The sequence below is a fragment of the Anguilla anguilla genome, chromosome 13 (genome assembly GCF_013347855.1).
Source record: "Anguilla anguilla isolate fAngAng1 chromosome 13, fAngAng1.pri, whole genome shotgun sequence".
Taxonomy (NCBI): Eukaryota; Metazoa; Chordata; class Actinopteri; order Anguilliformes; family Anguillidae; genus Anguilla; species Anguilla anguilla.
In genome coordinates, this window is record NC_049213.1 from 6,352,511 (window position 1) to 6,374,802 (window position 22,292).

General features: G+C 41.0%; 1 protein-coding gene across 1 annotated transcript in view; it reads left to right on the forward strand.

Moving 5' to 3' along the window:
* rims4 (regulating synaptic membrane exocytosis 4) overlaps positions 1-21,241 on the forward strand; it is a 36,633-nt gene extending 15,392 nt beyond the window's left edge. The window contains exons 2-6 of the mRNA XM_035389638.1: positions 2,071-2,212; positions 10,151-10,263; positions 11,411-11,512; positions 12,741-12,880; positions 14,972-21,241. Coding sequence (XP_035245529.1) covers positions 2,071-2,212; positions 10,151-10,263; positions 11,411-11,512; positions 12,741-12,880; positions 14,972-15,190 — 716 coding nt within the window. The 3' untranslated portion in view covers positions 15,191-21,241. The remainder of the gene's footprint in view (positions 1-2,070; positions 2,213-10,150; positions 10,264-11,410; positions 11,513-12,740; positions 12,881-14,971) is intronic.
* Positions 21,242-22,292: the final 1,051 nt, after the last annotated feature.

Here is a 22,292-nt window from a genome sequence, read left to right on the forward strand (position 1 = left end):
GATGGCTAATATGTGTTTGACACGCATATGAAATTGCCTGGGAGCCAAAGTTTAGGATTTTCAATGGGAAGCAACCACAGTTCCTGGTGACTGTGTGAATGCTCCTCCCTAGCATTTGTAAAGCATTGCATTACATTGCAGACACGTAGCAGATGCGCTCATCCTTATATTTATACAACTTTTTAACATAGCATTCATTTATACAGCTGGATATTTACTGAGGCAATTCACGTTAAGTACCTTGCTCAAGGGTACAACAGCAGTGTCCTACCTGAGAATCAAGCCTGTTTTGGTTCTCTAATTATCATACTGAACTGTTGCCGTAAGTGCTCAGTTTGGATCTGTGTCACAGTGAAACTCTCTCTAGCAGGTATTATCCCAACACATCATCTCCTATGGCCCAACGCCCTCCACACTGGCTGGCTGGCAGCCATTTTAAAGCCACAGACAGCACCGCTCCCTGAATTTCATTGAACGGTCTCCCATGGCAACAACTTGACATTATCGGTCCTTCTGATATTATGTCCATGTTGTCTCTGAAACTGATTAATGCCGATGTTTTCTGCATTAGTTTTGCCTTGAAAATCATAATCCTGATTGTGGGAACCGGAAACCAGGCCTTTCACTTAATTGCTGAATGACTGGGGATTTTCATTGAAAAAAAAAAAAAACCTTTTAAACATTTTATTATTTTTTGAGTTTGCTAGTGGAGATTTGAAACAAGGTCATGTTTTGTTATCTTTGGTTAAAAGCATCCTGGATATCCGGAAACTTGATTCTCCATTAAGTAATCTGATCACGCTCAGATTTTGTAAACGTGGATCCCAAAATTCTTACTCCCCCTGCTGGAGACATTGAGTATGGCTCCTCAAAGGTGTTGGAAGTCTCCATGGGCAAACGATGGACACTACACCCCTGGATATCAGATTACAGATAATTATATTGTGACAGATGCAAGAGAATGACCTTTCTAAACATTATTTAAAAATGTTTACATATTTTACATATTTTTTTAAAATATATTTTGCAAGTCACGTACAGCTTTGTAAATTTGAATTCTGTTGATAGCATCATTTCTACCGAATTGCATCAGAGACATTGGACATTGCAGAACGAGCACACATAATCAGTCCAGTTACCATAAGATAGATGGACCATGTCAAGGCCTGCTGCCTATTGGAGTATTGAGTTAGACCACCCGGCGAGAGCATCGCGAGGTTTATTGATATCTGAAAAAGCATGACATCACTCAGAGCACGGTCGATCTGTTATTAAATACCTGTTCAGTTCCAGTGGCTGTGAGTCAGAAAACAAGCAAGAAAATTATCGGAGGTTTACTCATATCTGAAAGAGGTATATATCTTGAAATAATATGAAATAAAAATGAAATGACGATAAACGGGTGATATCTTTAAATAGCTGTTCAGATTCTGTGGCTGCTGACACGCTGGACCCGGTTTGCATCCACTTCGGTGCACAAGACCGGCGCAGGGTGCAGCAGATTACCTGGCAGACCAGGGCCCTGTTTCACAAAGCGGAATTAGTGAATTAGCCGAATAACTGCGCTGAGAAAAACCCGGAGCCCTCCACAATCTGGCAGGGGCGAGCGCTTATCATTTCAGGCAGGGGAGGGGAGGGGAGGGCCAGAGTTTACTGTATGTATATCTGAAATACTCCATGTGTTTGCATGTGCGTGCATTTCATATGCAGTACAGGTTTCTCCCCTCTCTCTTTTGTACAGTTTATACCACTGTACCACCTGCAAAGCGGCCTATAATTCTACTGGTTTGATTGTTTTATAGGAACATTTATTTCAGAGGTATTTTATTAACACCTCATTTGACTTGGATATGCGATAAACACACACACACACACACACACACATACCAAGAGTTTTTACACTCTCAAACCAACAATAGCAAGAATGCCCACTAAATATGTGTGGGCCCCAGAGTCGTATAACCTGTGAAAATCCGGTACTTCCTGACCGATCAGGGGAAATCACACCTTCGCTTCAGCTTGGCGGTTCACCTTGCCCGGTCTGACCTTGACTTTGCCCTTGTCCCGCAGACTCGGAGGGCCGGCGGCTGAAGGGAACGATCCAGCGCAGCACCGAGACGGGCCTGGCGGTGGAGATGCCGAGCAGGACCATCCGCCAGGCCAGCCACGAGTCCATCGAGGACAGCATGAACAGCTACGGCTCGGAGGGGAAGTGAGTACCCCCTGCTAACGGCTACAGCTCTGTTTCACGTGCCGCTAACGTGCTAACGAAGAAGCCTCTGTCACTGTTAGCATCGCACATTCGGCGAAGACGAACGCACTGCAACTGTTGAAGTAGTTCAAAATGGTCACTTGCTTTTAGGGTTGCCAGATTTAGAAATTTGTCAAAACCGGACAACACGCACAGCTGGACGTTTAATGGCGAATGAGGGTGAGGAGCTGTCAGGACCAATGGCAGGGCGGTGATGTGATGCACGGTGCACCGTTGGGACCAATAACAGACCAGGAAGGCGTTTGATACCACTGTTGGAACCTTATGTGGGGGTTGCTATGGGACGGGGGGGTGGTACAGACGAGAACTGATTACAAACTAACAGAACATTTTTTTCAATCAATTACTCAGACCAGACATTACATGTTGCCAGTTGGGACCACTGACCAGACTTCTACAAATGATTTGAAAACCAGATATTACGGTCGAAAACCTAGTATCTGGCAAAACCTACTTGTTTTGCCGACACTGTACACTTATTAACAACTGGGAAAGTTGTATAGAGTTGTCAATGTGTGATCAACAGTTGCTGGTCATACAGTAGATAATCTAAATTGGATTGTATATGCACTTACTAATATAACCATATACTAATTGCTCTAGGAAAGCTAGATAACCAAGCTAGCTAGATTAATGACAATCAAGTGCTTTTTTAGCCAAGTGCTAATACTTAACTAGCATGGTTTTACATTTTTCTGATTGGTTTCTAATGAAGTCATTTCTAGTGATGGCTGGTTGGTTATCCAGATAGTTTCTTGGTCCACTATCGCTTTAAGAGTGTTGTTGGTGCACGTTGCATTGGTGGCAACACGAGCAGTCTCGTCCCGGGTCAACCGTGACGCCAGCTCATCGGTGAGCACACTGCTCAGGGCTAAGATGGGTGACATAAAGAGATGATGAATCTAGGTCCTTGCGCAATGTTGTGTACGCTCACTGACCCATGGCCACCTCCAAGGCCTGGATGTTTGGCTCTCACAAAGCCTTGCATTTATTAGCAGTAGGGGAGAGTGGGGCAAAACCTAGCATGGGGTAAAATGTAACATGCACTTTTTAGATAGATGCATCAGGCTTGAACGACATATTTCAGGTTAAACATGCAGAATTACCACCTCTTTGTCTCCAATGAATGACGGGAGAGTTAAATAAATGTTTCCGGAGATATTGCCAAATGTCTGTTTTGGCTATATGCAAGTGAATTTTTTAACCGGAAGTGTTTCTCGGCTACTGTATTATGTCTGTATTATTATGTTCACACAAGAATCCAAATGTATATAATCACAAACAGTTGTTTAGTCACTAACAGATTTCATAGTTTTGATATTGCATATTTGCTTGTTGGGATTGCTAGCCAGGCAAAAGTGCAGACACCCCCCCGTGGGGTTAAACTGAACAGCATCACTGCTTATATCAGTGTTAAAAGTACAGCACTATTGCTGATATCAGTGTTAAAGGCACAGCAGCATTGCTGATATCAGTGTTAAAGGCACAGCACCATTGCTGATATCAGTGTTAAAGGCACAGCAGCATTGCTGATATCAGTGTTAAAGGCACAGCACTATTGCTGATATCAGTGTTAAAGGCACAGCAGCATTGCTGATATCAGTGTTAAAGGTACAGCAGCATTGCTGATATCAGTGTTAAAGGCACAGCACCATCGCTTATATCAGAGTCAAAGGCACTGTACCTACCCCAGTGTAAAGGTCGTTAAAGGCGTTTGCAGTGAGGAACGGATAAAGCACACAGCAGCGTACGGTATAAACACACAGCTATTTGATCGCCCCCCCCCACTGGCAGCGCAGTCGCCGCCAGACTGCAGGCCCGGCTGGGGCTGAATTGCACCAGCCCCGTGGGTGTGCAGGTCCCCAGCGCTCTGACATACCGCTCAGGTGACTTCCTGTTGTGTCATGCAGACAGGAAAGGGAAGAGCCTCTGTTGGACTGCAGATTACGTCACTGGAATTTATAATATAACCCCCTTATCCACAGCAAATTACACGACTCGTTGGTCTCAGTGAGCTGCTAATTAGCAGAACCAGGAGTGCCACATTATGGTTGCAGTGAAAACATACTGGACTATACCTATTGGCACAGGTCCAGGAGCAGAGTTTGGGAACCACTGTTTTACATAGCATCCATTTTTACACGACGCTATCCTTTTACACAAAGATGAAATAGGTGCTTTCCCATCACAACAGTCTGTATGGATAGCAGGAGTGCATCCACAGCCATGGTATCCGTGAAATCTGCAAACAGCTTTCCCCCAACGGAATTTAAACTGGAAAACAACTTGATCGGTAGATCATCCCCAGTGACATTAATTCCAGGGGCCATTAGATGTTTTCATCGTTTCCATAGCTTCTGGGGGGGAAGGGGCGTTCTTATTGGCTGATGCCGGATCTCATTACCAGCGGTTTGTTTTTTTCTCGCGTTATTGCCCTAATCTCCTTATGAATGAATAATCAAAGGGGCTAATCTTCCGTGGGAGGAGCCGCTATCCCTGCTGCTGCTCCCTCTGCAGTCTCTGCTTCTGCATAAATGTCGCTCACGCTGCTAACTGGGAGAGGTCGCCAAATTAATTAGCGACGATCTACGCGATCAAAGGCATCGTGCAAAGCTTTCAGTACAGCTGGAGCTTGCGATCATGTATACATTTATGAGCGGGATTCGTCCTGTACTTGGACACTCAGGAGAAATTATCATTGTAATTATTTTTTCAAAATTGGACAGGTTCAATTACTTTTGTGGTTTTATTCATAATTGCACTTGTAAGAGTAAAGTGGTTGTGCTTGGATGTTTTATTCATACGTAGCAGTTGCATAACTTCAGAAATACAGACTGAGGGAGGAAGCATGGATCTGAATTGAATATGGCACTGGTAGCAGCACAACCAATAACATCTCACCCAGCTTCTGTAATGTTACAGGTTTGCCGAATCATTACATTAAAAACAGGTTTGCACAGACATTTAAAAACTTTATTGAAATTAGATAGGGGTATGTCTGCACCATGCTTAAATGGTGATTTTGGAATGTCTAAAGTGTTCGATATAATGAAGCAGAAGGAGAGACAGATGTAGGCCATAGGGAATCACAACAAAAATTACAATAAGTCGTGAAGCCATATAAACAAATGAATGTTCTACTTACCACTGGGTGGATTATTGTTTATTAGCTTTGTTCTTATTGAGAAGAAGAAGAAAGAAGAAGAAGAAGGTGACCCCAGTCTATGATTCCAATATGAAACTGATGCATGTTGAGCTTATTGTCAAAATACCATTTAATAAAAATAACTTTAAATGAAATTACATTTCAGAACTCCAAATAATCTTTGTTTGGAAGTAAGGAGGGGTAAAGAATACAGTGTACAGATCATGATTGCCAGCATCATGAAAATGGTTACCTATTGTCCATAACAATAATATAATACTGCCATATAGGACACAGAACTATGTAGCTAGTTATCTGGGTTTATATTTATTAGATGTATACATACTGAAATGAAAGGTTTTAAAATATATTTTTTAAATATTTAGCTTTGGCTGCCAGTCTACATTACCCATCAGCCCAGGTGTTCTCTTTATCTAGACATTTCAGGACCAGTTAAACTGTGACATGGCATGTTGTTTTAGATAATGAGGAATACATTTAGCCAATCAGGATGAAAAGAATTACTCTCTGAATATACACAGAATTTTTTCGGAGTTGTCATTGCTCACAACAGTGGCTTATTTGTGGACAAAATTTACTATTACTTGAACTGTGGAATGTACTGTCATTTCTATTCATATCATTTATATAAAAAGTAAAAAATGTATTGACACTTTTGGTCTCAATGGCATGAATTGCATGAATTGACATGCAAAAAATGTAAAATCCTCCAATAGTAATTTCCTCAGAAAGGACAAAAATATACCGGCCCTAAAGATCCAAAACTACATATTAGATACTCTCTTTGTGGGGGGTTTTGTTGTTTTTCATTATTACTTAACCTCTAAAACATGATAGCACTCCCATCAACTCTCACTGTTATAGAGAGGGACATAGACTGCATGGAAATGTAATAAAGTTAACAAGTCTTATACATACGTAATTTTATGTGTGTCACACAAATGGAACATTGGCGCAGGGCTGGTTCCGCATAGGTGATGTAAGTGGCCGCCAGGGGTGCCATCTGTTCAAAAGCCATGCCTGCATCGGCACTTGCTGGTCATGTCCGGTGTCCTCTACTTCCCTATGAATCTATTTATAAAGACAATAATTAATTTGCCTGTATCTGCCATTACCCTCTTATCATTGCAGAACGTCAGGGCTTTTAATAGCGCTGTGGAACGTTCTCTCTGCCCTCGGACCGCGTTATAAATGTGTGGCAGAGCCGCACTCCGAAGCCAAATCAATCAAAGGAGGCCGAGCCCTTCCAGTGTGCCATTGGGTAACCTTGCACCTGTCCCAACAGCAAAATTACCGCAGTACGGGTACAACGACCTCGCCGAACGCGGATTACAGGAAATTTACGAACGGAGCGTGTTTCCGACCAAGGGAAGATATTTAATTATACCGTGGGTCAGGAACCTCATGAATGCAGAACTAGCAATGCGACTGTATATAAATGGCCTGGAGAAATGTGTACAAGCCCTATCATGGCCAGACTTAGTCTGAATGTTCTTTTGGGAAGCACTGTTTTTGGATGCCAGAGGAGGGGTGTTTGGGGTTGGAGCGTGCGGAGGAGCTAGCCAGTCTGCCTCCCTCCAGAGCACTGCTTCCAGGCCAGAATGGGAAGGAGGTCAAGGAGAGATTAAAGGAGCACAGAGTAGACTGCCTTTGTAATGCGCTTTCTTGCTCTGTCAGGTTGTGCCTGGAATCGCTACATGTGAACATACCAGACCTGGGTCAAATATGTATTTGTTTTGGATTCAAATACTATTTTCTGTGCTCTGTTGATCTTGCCTTGTGTAATTGAGCCTGCCAATGTGACCAGAAGGCGGGATTTACACAAACAAATACATATTTGAACCAGGTCTGGAACATACATATACTAACCTGACTGCTAGCACTGTATGCTGAGATTACCCTTTTTTCCTAGAAATAAACAAGTTGTTTCAACTCATTTCCCCAAATATATATATATTTTTTAAGAAAAACTATTCAGTGAATCCTTAATTGTGTACAAAGGGAGCCCTGTTACGTCCCAAAAGCCATCCCGAGTTCCAATAACCGGGCACAACAACAGACCGCAAGACAACAAATGCCACAAAATTGTAACACAAACGTAAAGGGAGTGTTAAAAAGGAGTCTGGGTCAAATAGGAATGTCTCTTCCCAACAGAATCTCTCAAAAAAAAAAGCCCTTTCAACTGAGGGGTCTTCAGGCTTTATCCAGTTGACTTAGGTGGACACAGGTGCGCATCGTCAAGCAATCGAGCCCCAATCAGCTCCACCTACAGGATTGAGACAAGCACACAGACTCACAGAGCAAGTGAACGTAACAGCCTAAAGCTCCTATTGACTAGAAGATTCAAAGGAGTTTAACAGGAGCATATGTGCTGTATTGAGTAATGGACAAATTTGGAAACAAAAAATGCATTTCTGTTACTTGCAAGACAATATGAATGAAAAGTGTATGATCAAAAATGAATGTTTTGTTAATGCATTTAAGCAAAGGTTATAGACACGTATAATTACATTACCTAAAATCAGAGCCTTTATCATGCTGGGTGTTTTTTTGTTTAGTTTTTGTTTTTGCAAGTGATAAAGTTTTATTTAATCTATATGTTTTACGTTGTGTTTCAATTTATATACTGGCTTGAGAACCCAAAATGAAATATATTAGAATTAAAATCATTACACCATTGCTATGAATATGATAAATTTATATTGCAACAAGCATCATGGTTTTGTTTTATAATCTGACCGTCTGAACACTTGCTTGTAAAACCTTGGGGTTTATCCTTGTAAAACCTTGAGTTTTACAAGGATATAAAAGAATTCTGAAGAATTCTTGAGTGCATACATTATGCCGTGTAATTATGCAGTAAAAAAATTTACCTCTCTGCATGATATATTTTCTTTTTTAATTGCAATGCATGCAGACTAAGAGATTATGCAGTGGCACGTTGGAATTATACTGTCAGAATTGTTGGTTGGAGTTTAAATGTATTATTATTATTATTATTATTTTGTCGCTGTGCTCATTAATCCCAGATTAAAGAGGCTGGAAATGGAGAGGCTGAATTTTAGAGGCCAGTGTGAGACGTGGGACAGAGAGATGGCACAGCAGCGATGAGAAGGGGGGGGGGGGGGGTGGGGTGTCACCCGAGATCCTGCCCTCCCCAAAAAATGAACAGCATCTGGCTAGGGCCATCCCAACAGTCGTTTAAAAATAGACCAGGCACAAAAAAAGAAGAAAAAAATGAATATTTTATTTATAAATTGAGGTCAGAACTGGAAAGGGAAATTAATTGTGCTCCTTCGACACCCCTGCAATAAGCAATGAGGGCAGGTTGGGTCTAGGCGGGTGGAGAGAGGAGACCAGGATATAAATAAGCATGGAGAAGGACAGTCACAGAACACAGGAAGGGTTGCCATGTTCTATGGATACTCCTCCCCCCACGAGCATCGTGTACATACAGTAGCTTGCTGTCTGAACTCTGCACTGAGCATTCGCATACGCGTCAAACATGGAAAATACAGGCATACAGCCCTGAACACCGCAGAGCCATATCTAACATAATGAACACAGCCTTGTTCTTAACAATCTTATCAATGCAAATGGTTACAGACGGAGCTCTTGTGTGGATACACATCGGGCTATGTGACATAAGTTCATCATTGTTTGGCAGTGAAATAGAGCAATCATCCCCCATTGTCCCCCTTATTGTCCCCCAACCTCGTGTTACACACTTGAGGTCTGATATTGTTTTTCAGATTTATAATACGGGTTATAATATTACTCCTAATATTACTCCAATGCTGACCTGCACTACATATTTGTCTATAATCTTGTAATGTATTGCTATAATTATTATAGGAGAGCTCAGTTCCTAGCTCTTGCCTGAATTAGCACCTGCTACTGGATGTACAGGGATTATTTTTTGTTGGGATTTGCAGGCAAAAACGCACATTACATTGGATGTTATTCTGCGTAATGATGACTATCAATTCACATTTTCAAAGATCTGTAGGTTTTTACAAGAATGTCTGATAAAATAAAAACATAAAATACCAAGTACTAACATCTAAAAACATCTTTACTGTATAGCCCAGGAGAGCCTGGCCCTTGCAGGCGCGTAGCCCCCCCCCACCCCCACCCCCCTTTTTTGAATGCTGCATTCTGTTTGCCTTGTCACTGCCAAAAATCACACATCCATTAATTCCCATCATTCCTAGGGTTTAGGACCCACCATCCACGGCTGCTTGCCAGAGAGCCACTCTTCGTTTCTATCCCAGAGGGCCAAAGGGCACGAAACAACTCCCAAAACCCCGCCCTCAACCCCCCCCCCCCCCCCCCACGTTGGAGGAGATTTATTGAAAGCTTTTAGAATTGCGCAACTGTCCAAACCAGGACACTATAGCCTCTCACACTTTGAGTGCAGTCATGATCAGGCTCTAATAAAAAATTGAACCGTGTTAAAATTGGTAGCAGAGGTAGTAGCAGTTAAACTGTATGGAGCTGTCAAAAACCTGACTGATAACCTTCCCAGAACGCTCGTTCTCTTGAAGGCTGAAAATTAACTTCCGAATTTTTTTTTTAATGAACGAATGGCTATGAGAATTCATAGGCCTCATAAAATATAAACCATCTGCAACTCCTACCATAAACATGGGGATGCAATTGTAATGATCTCTGTCTCTCTTTCTGCTCCCCCCCCCCCTTTTCTCAATCAGTCTGACCTACAGTAGGATGTGCCTGTCCACAGATGCCCAATTCAGTGACTTCCTGGATGGGATGGGCCCAGCTCAGTTTGTGGGCCGGCAGACTCTAGCAACAACTTCCATGGGTGAGTCCATTAGTCTATTTCTGTGGTACTGTTGCTTTAAATGAGAGGGGTATCTCTGATCATTGTGATTTCATAATAGCAATCTTTCCAGAATGTTAAGGGGGGGCGGGGGTGTTAATGGACAAAGTAGACCCTGCACAACAGTTGTGGTAAACAGAATTTAATTATACATGTGTACGCCTCAAAACATTTACAGAATTGTTGTGGCAAAAACACATTGACCCTGTACATGGGGAGCTTCCTAAAAACATTTTGGGAGCATTCTAGAATGTGTTGGTAATGCAACCGAAGACGTGTCAGGCTTCAAAGGCTTCAAAGGCTGTTCTTGATGTAAGTTAAAAAGGGTTTCCTCGCCACTCCTGCTCTGCAGCGGCCTTTGAAGCCTGACACGTCTTCAGTGCTCATTGACAGCCAGATGATTTCTGCCAAGGCTGACAGACAGTCACCTCCAAAATATCAACGTAGGAACCTGGGACTTGGTGAAAACCATGACTGTTGTGCTATTGTGTAGCTAGCGAACGGTTCCTACTGGTGCGTGTCTACGCACAGGCTACAATTGTTTTACTGGCCACACATTCTAGAGTACTCTCAAAACGTTTTAAGAAAGCTCTGTGTGTACAGGGTCCTAGAGAGGCTGGCCGCGTGTGTACATAGGTCCTCATTAACCACAGTAATACTCAGCATGTGTGTGTGGTTGCACATCTACTCGCATACGCGTTAGCCTTAGTGCTATGAATAAACATGGTGTACCAGCAATGCCCTGTGCCAGTCCTCAGTATTTTGTCTGTGTCCAGCACTGTAGCTGGCTAGCCCTAGCACGTACTAACAGGAAGAATGTTACAGTTTCTCTGCATTCTCTATAAATAAAGATCTACTTAGGAGACCGCTAGGGAGACTGAAGGGTTCACAATATGTCTTGTTGTATCATTTGGTCTTATTCCTTGTGCTCGCAAAAAAAAATCAAGTGTAAGTCCCCTCCTGAAAAATAAAGTGAATATATTGTTTTTTATTCTTCAAGTATCTTTCACAGTTTTGGGGAGTTTGTGATTTGAACTCCCCAAGCTGTCTTAGAAAACAACAAAAAAGAAAATAACTCTTGAGCTGATAGAATTCGGGCCGGGGTTACAGATGGTTTCTCTTCGTTTAGGCGATGTGGAGATTGGACTGATGGAGAGGAATGGAAAACTGGAGGTGGAGATCATCCAAGCCAGAGGGCTCACCATGAGACCTGGATCCAAGGGTCCTCCAGGTAATCCGGCAATACCTTTCCTGTGAGGACAGTACTGTGGGATACCAACGGTTCTATTTTTACCACCCAAACTTGTGGCACAAAGGTCAGAATAAATTGCACTGCCTTAAGTAATTGCTATGGTTTCTGTTTAAAAGGCACGGATATGTAACACAAAGGTAGTTCACAGTTACAGGGCTGCAGTATTTACACTCACACAAATGAATGTTTTAAAATAAACTAAAAATAGACAATTGCTCGGATGGCTCTTTTGTATCCTTGCGCCACTCAGTTTTGGGCAAGCAGACTGGGGAGAGCTCTGAAACACGACACGGAAAGTGCGTCAGACTTTCCATGGTGCTGTCACTTTAAATAAGATGGACATCTCTGGTTATTCCGATGTCACAAGAGAACACTTCCCAGAAGTTAGTAACACACATCCCTTGCTACTTTGCATCCTTGCGCTAAGAAAAAAATAGAGCCTGATACTTTAAACATCTATTGCACGGTCATCTGTTGTGTACTGTATTTCACATGAGATACCACTGGTTGATGTGGGATGCCATATGCATCACCATAAATTAAATGCACTGAAATGGCTGGTCTGTGGACAGAACAGAAAACACCAAACACAAAATGGCAGTGTTTACCTATGAATATTGCTCGTTTGAAATTTGAGCCCAAATTAATGGAATCTGGAGAGTTATACACAGCCACACAGATTTTAGTAATCCTGTTAAGGCCAATAAAACTTTAGCAAAATCCCAAAGTAAGTACAATGGGATTAATTATGCTGAATATGAAAATATTTTCTTCAAAATCTAGTCCAACTGCATGACCCCCTGAAACATGGCATTCAGTTATGCATAGATGCTAACATTCACATGCACATGTTGATTGTCCATAGGTAAAAGAACCACTTTGGGACTGATTTCCTTGAAGACTTTTAGCACATGTAAAACCTTTTAGCACGTGCAAACCTAATAACACAACTAATGATTGATGAAAAACATGTTATTGTACGATAAAGCCCAGGCTATGAAAGGGTATGTTTTTATTACCTCCTGAGTATTTTTTGACATAATACAAGCGTCATTGCAGTGACAATAGTTTCAGAAATATAGTTTTTTTTTTACATTTGGTTATTGGGTTTAATACCAGTGACTCATGTCCCCTAAGATAAGTCTCACTTGAGCCTCAAAGAGCCTCACACATTGTTGAGTCATTCATGTCTTTCTCTCATTGCCAGCTGCTTATATAAAAGTGTACCTACTTGAAAATGGTGTCTGCATTGCCAAAAAGAAGACCAAGTCTGCGAGGAAGGCCTTGGATCCACTTTACAACCAGGTCCTGCTATTCTCGGAGAGCCCTCAAGGGAAGGTTGTTCAGGTATGCTGGCTTCAATCAACCAATCAATCGATCAACCAGTGCATTAATCGATTGATCGTATTTATGTTTATACCTGAACAGGGCAGTAAGTGAAAATTTGAGACAATTCCATTTGAGTCAATGTCGGAAAAAGCAAACAATTTCCTTAACCCCCTTAAAAGTCATGAAAGATCTCCTGGATGTCAGACAGGATGAATATCGATTTACAGTAATTTGAGAAAACTGATAATTAAAAATGTAATGTTTTATCATACTGTACCTTATCATTTGGATCTCACAGCAGAGAAACTGCAAAAGTTGCATAGAAAAAAAATAAAAACAAGTATTGTGAAAAGTTTCGTTTATTTTTTATCAACATGATCCTTACAGTCAGAACTTCTCCAAAGCATGATGTGAGTATAAATTGTCACATAATTTTGAATCCATATTATTAGAGGATCTCATGGAAACAATGTCTCAAATGGAAATTTTACTTCCCTTATTATGATTATTATGATGATGATGATGATTATTATTATTATTATTATTATTATTATTATTTCAACTAGACTGGTAAATGCCTGAATGATCCCCATGTTCATATCTTAATATCTGAAAGGCAAACTGATCCTGGGTCAGGGCTTAAAGCATAAAACATATACGCTCATACAGCATTTCACATTAGGAGTGCTGATCTCGGGTCAGGTATTCCCTGCCCATACTCTAATCCATTTTGGGCAAAAGCGATCTGATTCAGATTGTACTGGTTGCATTCATAAAGCATGTCACACTCTGAGAGGCATTATGAATACCAGGCCGGATCGCCAGCGGTCATAATGCTTATGTGTTGAGCGCATTTCCGTTTGGCACATCGGCTTGGAGTGCCCAAACTTCGGCAGGCAGCTTCCTTTTCGAAAAAGAAATCGCAGTGACCTTGTTACTGTTCTGTGACCTTGTTCCTGTTCTGCGACCTTGTTCCCCTGCCATTCCTAACCATTTGGGCCCAGAAGGGCTGGAACGAAAAGAAAAAAAAAGACAAAAATGACAACAAAAAAGAGCTTATGGTCTCTTTCCGGAAGAATCTTCATCGCTGCAATGACACAACTCTGTAGTCGGGAGCCAGCTGGACCAGATCGGGTCATAAATGGATTTTTGCTGCGTTGCGCTTTGTACCCAGCTAGATCTGAACGTAGAAGCCCTATTGGAAGGATTCCCACTGATATAGAAATGCAGAAGGGGAGGGGGGTGGGGGCTTACTCCTCTTTGATTCCCATAAAAGATTCAGAGCAGCCGGGTTAATAGAAGCGAAGCTAGGCTAATAGCCTCGCGTAAAATTTACTGTTTTTTTTTTCACACAGTCGCCTGTGAATAATTATGGGAATAATTCGGTGTCTTGTCGCTGAATAATTGGATCCGTCACGCCCTTCTCATCTTTCATCTCTGGCACACTTCAGCTTCTGGGACTCTTCAGCCGGAGGGAGGGAGGAAGGGAGATAAATCTGCATTTTTTATCATTTGGCATTTGATGAAAAACTAACTGCTTAACATTAATCTGAAAAGATTGTTTTAACATGTACCCCACACTGGCATAACAAATGTTATATTCTCAAAAAAAAAAAAAAAAGCTTTTCTAAGGGTACTGTAGAGCAGGAAGGACATCTGTGTGAAAGCTGCCTTAAATGCTCAGGAGGATGAATATAAACAGAGATAATAGCTTAAACTATAAGATAAGCAGAGATAAGCAATTTATCGTGGCCCATTTTGGGAACTTTGTCTTTCCTTCTGTTACCACAAACAGATGCAAGGTTATCATTGGTGGACAAACAGCTTGGCTGCACCATGGCTCCTTAATGACATCACTATTTCTGCTGTGAAGGATTAAAGATTTCTTTGAAAGGAATTGTTTGGCTGCCATACAACAGGCTTTCTGTCGTTTAAATCAGCAAGAAAAAGATACTTTTCAGGCTGCCTTTCATCAAATTGATATTAATTCATACTGAAGGTCAACATTATTGGTAAAAAAGAAAGAAAGCAGGAGTGACATTTTACTTTTTTTGACTGAGCTGTATTGTTCAGCTGTCTGATCAGACTCACTCTATTTTTCCTCCACAGGTAATTGTCTGGGGGAACTACGGACGCATGGATCGCAAGTGCTTCATGGGCGTGGCTCGCATCCTATTGGAGGAGCTGGATTTGTCGAGCATGGTGATTGGCTGGTACAAGCTTTTCCCCACCTCCTCCATGGTGGACCCCACGATGGCGCCCCTGATTCGCCACTCCTCCCAGCTGTCCCTGGAGAGCACGGTGGTGCCCTGCTGCGACCGCTCCTAAGACCCCCGCCGCCCTTTCCCATCGCGTGCCCCGGCCCTCCCGGGGGGGGGCCCCGCCTCCCTCTCTCCGAATCTCAGAGTGCTGCATTTAGGACGTCAGCTAGCCCACTCTGGGTAAGCACTGGGGCTGGTGTTGCCGTCCTGTGTCAAAGTGGCACGGGCACACAGAAGGATTTGACGATCTTCGATCGGTGTTTCCACGGGGACGGGAACTCGGACTGACGACTGACTCGGCCCGTCGGGCTGGGCTGTGCTCTGAGCGCGCCGTACGGCCGGGGCTCGCGGCTTCCTTTGTTTCGCCCCCTCATACGACGCTCGCCGTAGCCCGAGGGTCGACGTCCGTTGCAGACATCGTACCATCCGGAACGCTGGCTGGACATTTACGCCACGCCCGTAGGGCACGCGCAATATCGGGGCGATGACCGGCGTCCGCGGCAACAGGCCCGAGGACTAGGCGGGAGAGCATCCTTAGTCTCGCGATGCCGGCCACGCCCGTTCACCGACGACCCCGTGGCCGCCGTCTCAAACCTGGGGGTGGGGGGGGGGGGGAGGGTGGAGGTCGGACTGCGTTCACTTTCGCTGCTGTGTACCTGAAGTTCTGCTCAAGAGGAAACATGAATGTTTTGTCTTTGAAGCTTGGCTCGCCCCCTAGATTTATTCATATTTATTACACATTATTTTTCTTCTGTTTACTGTGCCAATTTACCAGCAAGTGTCTTTACTTTGTGGCTTGTGCCATTGTTCTGTGAATTAAGGGTGTCTTTTTGGGCTAAAACATCAGACGACTGCTTCTAAAAGGTATATATTGAAGTATTAGAGTTAAGTTCGGAAATACTTTTCTAAATATTTGCCATCCCGTTTGAATCAATGTGAAACTTTCTGTTGTGTACATCAATAACAATGACACTAGACCTTATCTGACGGAAATCATCAGATTATGAAGCTAAAGCTGCAAGCTAAAAGGTGAAGAGCTGAAATGAGTGTACTTGCAGCAAATGCTCTATTTAACGGGCTAAATGCGCACTTTATTGTCATTATTTTTTCTTTTCATTTTTACATTATTGATAAGCTGAGCCAAAGTCTTTTGCTGTGTTGATTAGTAATTCAATGGAGACACTGGTAAGCAACTGGACTTTGGTAGCACAGCAGTGTTGTAGCATTAGCATTCAGCATGACAGACAATATAGCTTAATACAAAATAATAAGAAAGACTTAGAAAAGCATGAGATTGTTGTTACTGGGTAATTGCAAGAAATACTTTGCTTAAAAAAAACACTGAAAAATCATGAAATAGGGACTAACGATGTAGCAGCAGACTAAAGTAGTTCATTATAGATGCAACTTTGCATTGTACTGTGAAGAATACAGAACTGGTAATCAGAGATGTGTTTTTTTTTACTATGAATGCAAAATTATGATAAAAAAAAAACACTGAAATAAGACATATGTGTAACTATGTACAAAATTTCCAATTTGAGCAACTTTATACCAACATACAGTCAAAAAAGAAAGAAGAAAAGATGCAGGAACATCTGAAAATTTCTTACAAATTCCAACATCTAACATAAAATATTTCTCTGTTGGTTACAACATGGATTACAAGTGTTTTACAGTTTATCGTGTACCACCTTGTATTACCATGTAAAAATAAATTATACATATAAAAGAATTTGAATTACATTGAAAATAAAGCTATTCTATTACTATTATAGTTTTGTAATAAGGATATTCTATCATTTATACACAATATCCGTTATGACAGACCACTCTACCAGAATGATGATTTGTGGCAAGACCACAAAACATTTTCAAATTTCGAAACAAAATAAAATGTTTCGATCTACTGGAAAATAGAATCTTGAATTTTCAAGAAACCAGTAAACAGCAATCAGAAGGTTTTATAACTGACACTTTGTACAGTGTAGCTGAAAGGGCATTCCAATGTGCTCTACACCTGTGTTTTAATTTAAAAACTATCATTTATGAAGCAATAATAAGCTTGTTATTTCCTCTGGCATTACCAGGCCAGAGAGCCAACAACCAAATCTTATTTCAAAAGACAATAAATTTAATTTCAAAATAAATAAAACATGCATGATAAATTAAGTCAGCACACAAATGTTTTTTTTATTTCAATTTTTTATTTTAAAATTCTATAAAATAAAATAATATAACAGTAGTCTGAGGAAAAAAAAAAGCTAAAATACTATGTTCACTTGTCAGTTCAAAGTAAATGAAATTAGAAACGTATTTCACACATACTGTACAAATGTATCTAAAAAAAAGTTTCTAGTTTTTCTAATATACTGTTCTGTACCAGCACAAATTTAAAACATCTCGTCATGATGTGTGTGTGTGCACACGTGTGTGCGTTTGTGTGTGTTTGTGTGTTCTGAAATAGTTAGGTAGTTGTATTCAGTTCCAGGTTTGAAATAGTTATTTTCCACACTTTCTAGAACTTTCCCACACTGACAGGAGTTGACCCCACTCATGTTCTACAGACATGAACTCATTGGCATCATGAATTTCATTCGTTTATAAACGATTTGTGAATGTAATAGAAACTTTAAAGTGCTTGACATACACCAAGAAAACACGTTGTAAAAAAGGTACATTATATTACACAATCGGTTTATTCTCTACGTTTGCTTATAAATCCCATGTGAGGATTTAGTAGACCAATTATGTTGAAAGTGTGGTTGAAGTTTAACAAAATTTAACTGACTTGACTTTTTCCTTTGGATAAAATAAGATAAAATAAGATTTATATCTCCGTGTACAGTACCCACATCACTTTTTAAAAAAGAAATAGTAAATCACAGTTGAATCAGCGTTCGCTTTAAAAGACCACAAATTAATTCTTATTAAACTGACTCCCCAGATTATCCTTCATAAGCTGGTGCCAAAAAACATTTTTTTTTTCAAATTAACATGCAGAATTGTAGGGAGGCACAGCTTGTAATCATTTTTTCCAGGACATGGTAATGCCTGATCCTCCACGTTCTTGTATTCATAGCCATATAAAACATATTTGATAGACAGAAGGGCTGCCACGGCAACGTCTTTCATATTGCAATAGTTATTGGCAGTTAAGGAAAAACTGGTCTTTGTTCGGTGCGTGGTACTTTTCCCCCAAAGATCACTTCCTGCTTCATTTGGAGAGAGAAATAGCATGAACTGGAGAGAAGACTTGAGCAAATAAACTAAAAAATAACTTTTCATCTATAACAATTCCCCCAGAAGAATTATATTTCCCTAAACCAAAAACACGAGTGCATTATAAAAAAACATCATATTACATATATGAAATATACTTATTTTTACTCAATATGTAAAATTTTTACATTTCAATATGTAAGGGGCTGTTGCAACTACCATTGTGATGGAGTCAAGCCAAATCATGTCATAGGGTTGTTGATGACATGTTCATGATATTTTTGAACACGAGTACCACTGGAATGTATTTCAGTTTGCATAATTTCTTGATAATGTGCATGTGATTATTTTCTCTTTGAATTACTGTTGAATTTGAAAGAATGTGATGGCACATCACCTAAATAATCAAGTTTAACAAGAAATTATATATTCTCTGATTCGCCCTGGCAGTTAAGGTGCAACTTTCTAAGCATGAGAACAAAAGAGAAATTATGGAATGAAAGCAACCTTTTTAAAAATAGAATCCTTGTCTGTACCTACCAACAGTATTTCTGTAATGTGCACACGGGTTTAATACTACACCCGGAGATTGCTACTTTGTGATTTTTTCTTTGGTCATTTCAACCCCAAAGAGTTTGCCCTGATATCCCCTGAGACCTGGCTGACTAGTTTTAAGTCTTTCATTTCATTTTTTTACACATTGCACGTGTCTTTGATGGCAAAAATGTGTTTCAGTGAAAATCTTTTTTTTTAATATCCTTTGTGGTGTAGGTTTCAGCATAGCAGAATATATGGCTCTTGATATTTAGACCAGAGACTCATGTCCCCTTCAGGGGACAAAAAAATGATAGTTTGGAATGTCTAATTCAGGGGTCTCCGACCTGTAGACGCAGGGTTTTGCTTTAGCCCAACCCTAGGACACCTGATTCAACTGATTATTTCGTCATGGTCTTCAATCAAGCCTGATTCAACTTCTGTCTTGATAAGCAGAATCAGGTATTGTAGCGCTGGGCTAAAACCAAACCTTTTTTGGATAAGGTTGGACACCCCTGTGGTAACTGGACACCCAGGCCAGCACTTTGACGGCCTGTGATAATTCAGGAGGCTGCAGGACAGCACGTTCTCTTCCCTGAAAGCCGGCGCTGCCAGCAGCTTGCCTGTGGAGCTACGCAGCCGTTGGGTGGAAGTCGCCTCCCCCCGCCACCACCGTGACACGCCCGGCCACAGAGGGCGCTGGCACGGGCGCGGGGTGACGTACCCGTCCGCGCTCTGAAGCGGCGTTGTGACAAAATGAGCTGTACGCTCAAACCGAGCCCTCTTCTGACGGTCATTTCGGCGATACGCTCATTCCGTCTGTGACTCAGCGCTGATGATGGGTTCACGGGTCTGAAGGTTTATGACTTTCCTAACGTCTTTGATTTCATCTGCACCCCCAGCCTCCCACATTACCATGAGGGTCAGTGTACGAATTCTTGACTCCATTTTTTGGGAAAAGGTTGCCTGTTGGCTAAAGCATACTGCATCAGTAATCACTAAAGAACTGCAAGAACTGGAATGACTTGCAGAAAATGATGAATCTAAAGGCTCATTTCAGTAGAATCCCAGGGGAGCAAAGCTGGATCTGAGGACACAGAAACAATAGGGGGAAAAAATTACGCAACTGAAAGTGAAAAAAAAAAAAATTCTCACCAATGAGAAGACACCCTTGTATGACTCAGTTTCATGTGTGAAACACACCTGTCAACCTGTTCTCCCATTTTAATACATTTGACATTTTTAAAAACTCACTGTGTCCCGCAGGAATTTTACAGAGTAAAGGGAGCCTCACTCAGAGGTGCGACAGAAGGAGCCTATCAGGAATTTACTCCCATAAATATTCATCCCAACATGACCTAATGCCCTTCTATAACAATATTCGCATAATCAATAGTAGGAAATACTCGAGATGAATCCAACTATGTACGTATGCACCAGATTCTAATTCAATGAAAATAACTAATTATTTCATACATCCATCAACCAAACTATGAGAACATGATGGATGTGTTATTCATTGATGTTTTGAGTATAATTCTTATAATAATAGTAATAATAATAATAATAATATAATAATAATAATAATAATAATAATGTCTACTCCATTCTTTATCTAAATTGCACTTTTAGTTTCAGGCAAAATGACATCAACACAAAATAGAAGGGGTGATGTGCCAGAATCCTCAATTAGCAGTCATCCAGCTGTTACCTGGGCGATCTGGGTGACTCTTCTGCATAGGAGGGGGTTTCTGTGTGATCGTCGTTTGTATCTTTTCCTCTCATTACGAACAAATGTCTATATTTCACACACTCTGACACAGAAGCCTTAAAATCAGAGACTGGAGGTCTTGTGAAGCAAAAATTGTAATATTTCCGACACTACCTACCTAACTATTTAGAAGAGGAAGGAGGAAGAACAAACATAATTGAACACGTGATTGTGTCATCTCCTCTCAAAATATTGAGGTCCGTTTCTTTATTTTACGCATTTTCCCCCCATCTTGTTCTTCTTTAAGTGTGTTTTCTCTTTGTGCTGATGGTGGTGTATGTGCTGTTTCATGGGTTTAAGTCTTCCAGGCTTAGAATTATAAGTCTGGCGAAGAAGGAGTTTTGTACAGATAGGATGCTGTTAATTTATGTGAACATATCACTCACCTCTGTTAGGTACAACAGGATTCAGTCATGTGCTGAGACCTTGTGATTAATAACAGAGAGTTATGATATTTTTTTTGTTCACTGGTTTAATGATGTAGATTTAAATTATTTTAAAATATACTACTGTTGAACAATGCACAGTTTGATGTAATTGTTAAAACTATTCCAACTGTTAATAAAAAACATGATTTAATCTGTTTTCTCAGAAGCATCTGTGTCTGTTTTATATATTTTTGGCTGGACCGCAACAGCGAGGCCAGCCCTACCAACACGAATGTCTGTGACTGAGTGACTGAGTGACTGAGTGATGAAATTACACCATTGGTCGGCCGAGTTATGAAGTTACACCATTGGTCAGCCGAGTTATGAAGTTACACCATTGGTCAGGCAGATCATGTGTGTTAGGTCCAGCCATGTACTAGGTTTTAACCTGGTCTTGTTTAGCTTTCAAATGGTCAAACTCATTTCCATATTTTGTAGTCTCTGTGAAACGGAGAAGGTTCTCATAAATACGTGAGACTCATTTACCAAAAATGCTTCTGATAGGTCAAAGGTTATGTCATGGTTATGACATAAATAGCTTGCGTCCTTATAGCGTGACACATAATTGGCCGTAGCGTAGAAGGTACAAGAACATCTTCTCTGGTTGGTCAGACACAAAGTGTCCCAAAGTCTGCCCTTGAGGCCCCACACAATTAAATACGTTCTCACTCAAGTGAGCAGTGGTTCAGGATTGTGTCATATAAGTCATTTGCAAGTGTCAGAGGGCTTGACATTGCCCTTATTGAGCCTTTCTATCAAGCCTGCATCTCCAGACATTTTGATGAAGGAAATTGCCCATAATTCTTTGCAGCCCCCTGACATTCCTTTATGAACAGCAATTAAAACGAGATGTCAAAAGTAAATGAACAGTCTTAATTTCAGAAGTGAAGATTACATTACATTGCAGTCAAAGTTTTTGCCTGTATAGATATATAAAAAAAGTTTATTTAGGCCTATCTCTTGGTCACCAGCAATGAGAGGAATTGTACTATGTCATTGTCCATTTGTTTTTGCCGTCTTTGCCTTCCATGATATCTTGATTTCATAGTAATACTATATCTAAAAATGCTCATAAACAAGCACCACGCTGTTGCTGGCACGGGACCACATTCAAATGAAGCTCTTTGAGTCAGATCCATGAGCGATACAAGTCTGTTCCATTGAGCTGTTTGCACCTGACCCGCGTCAACACACTCAACATGGCGTCAAACCGT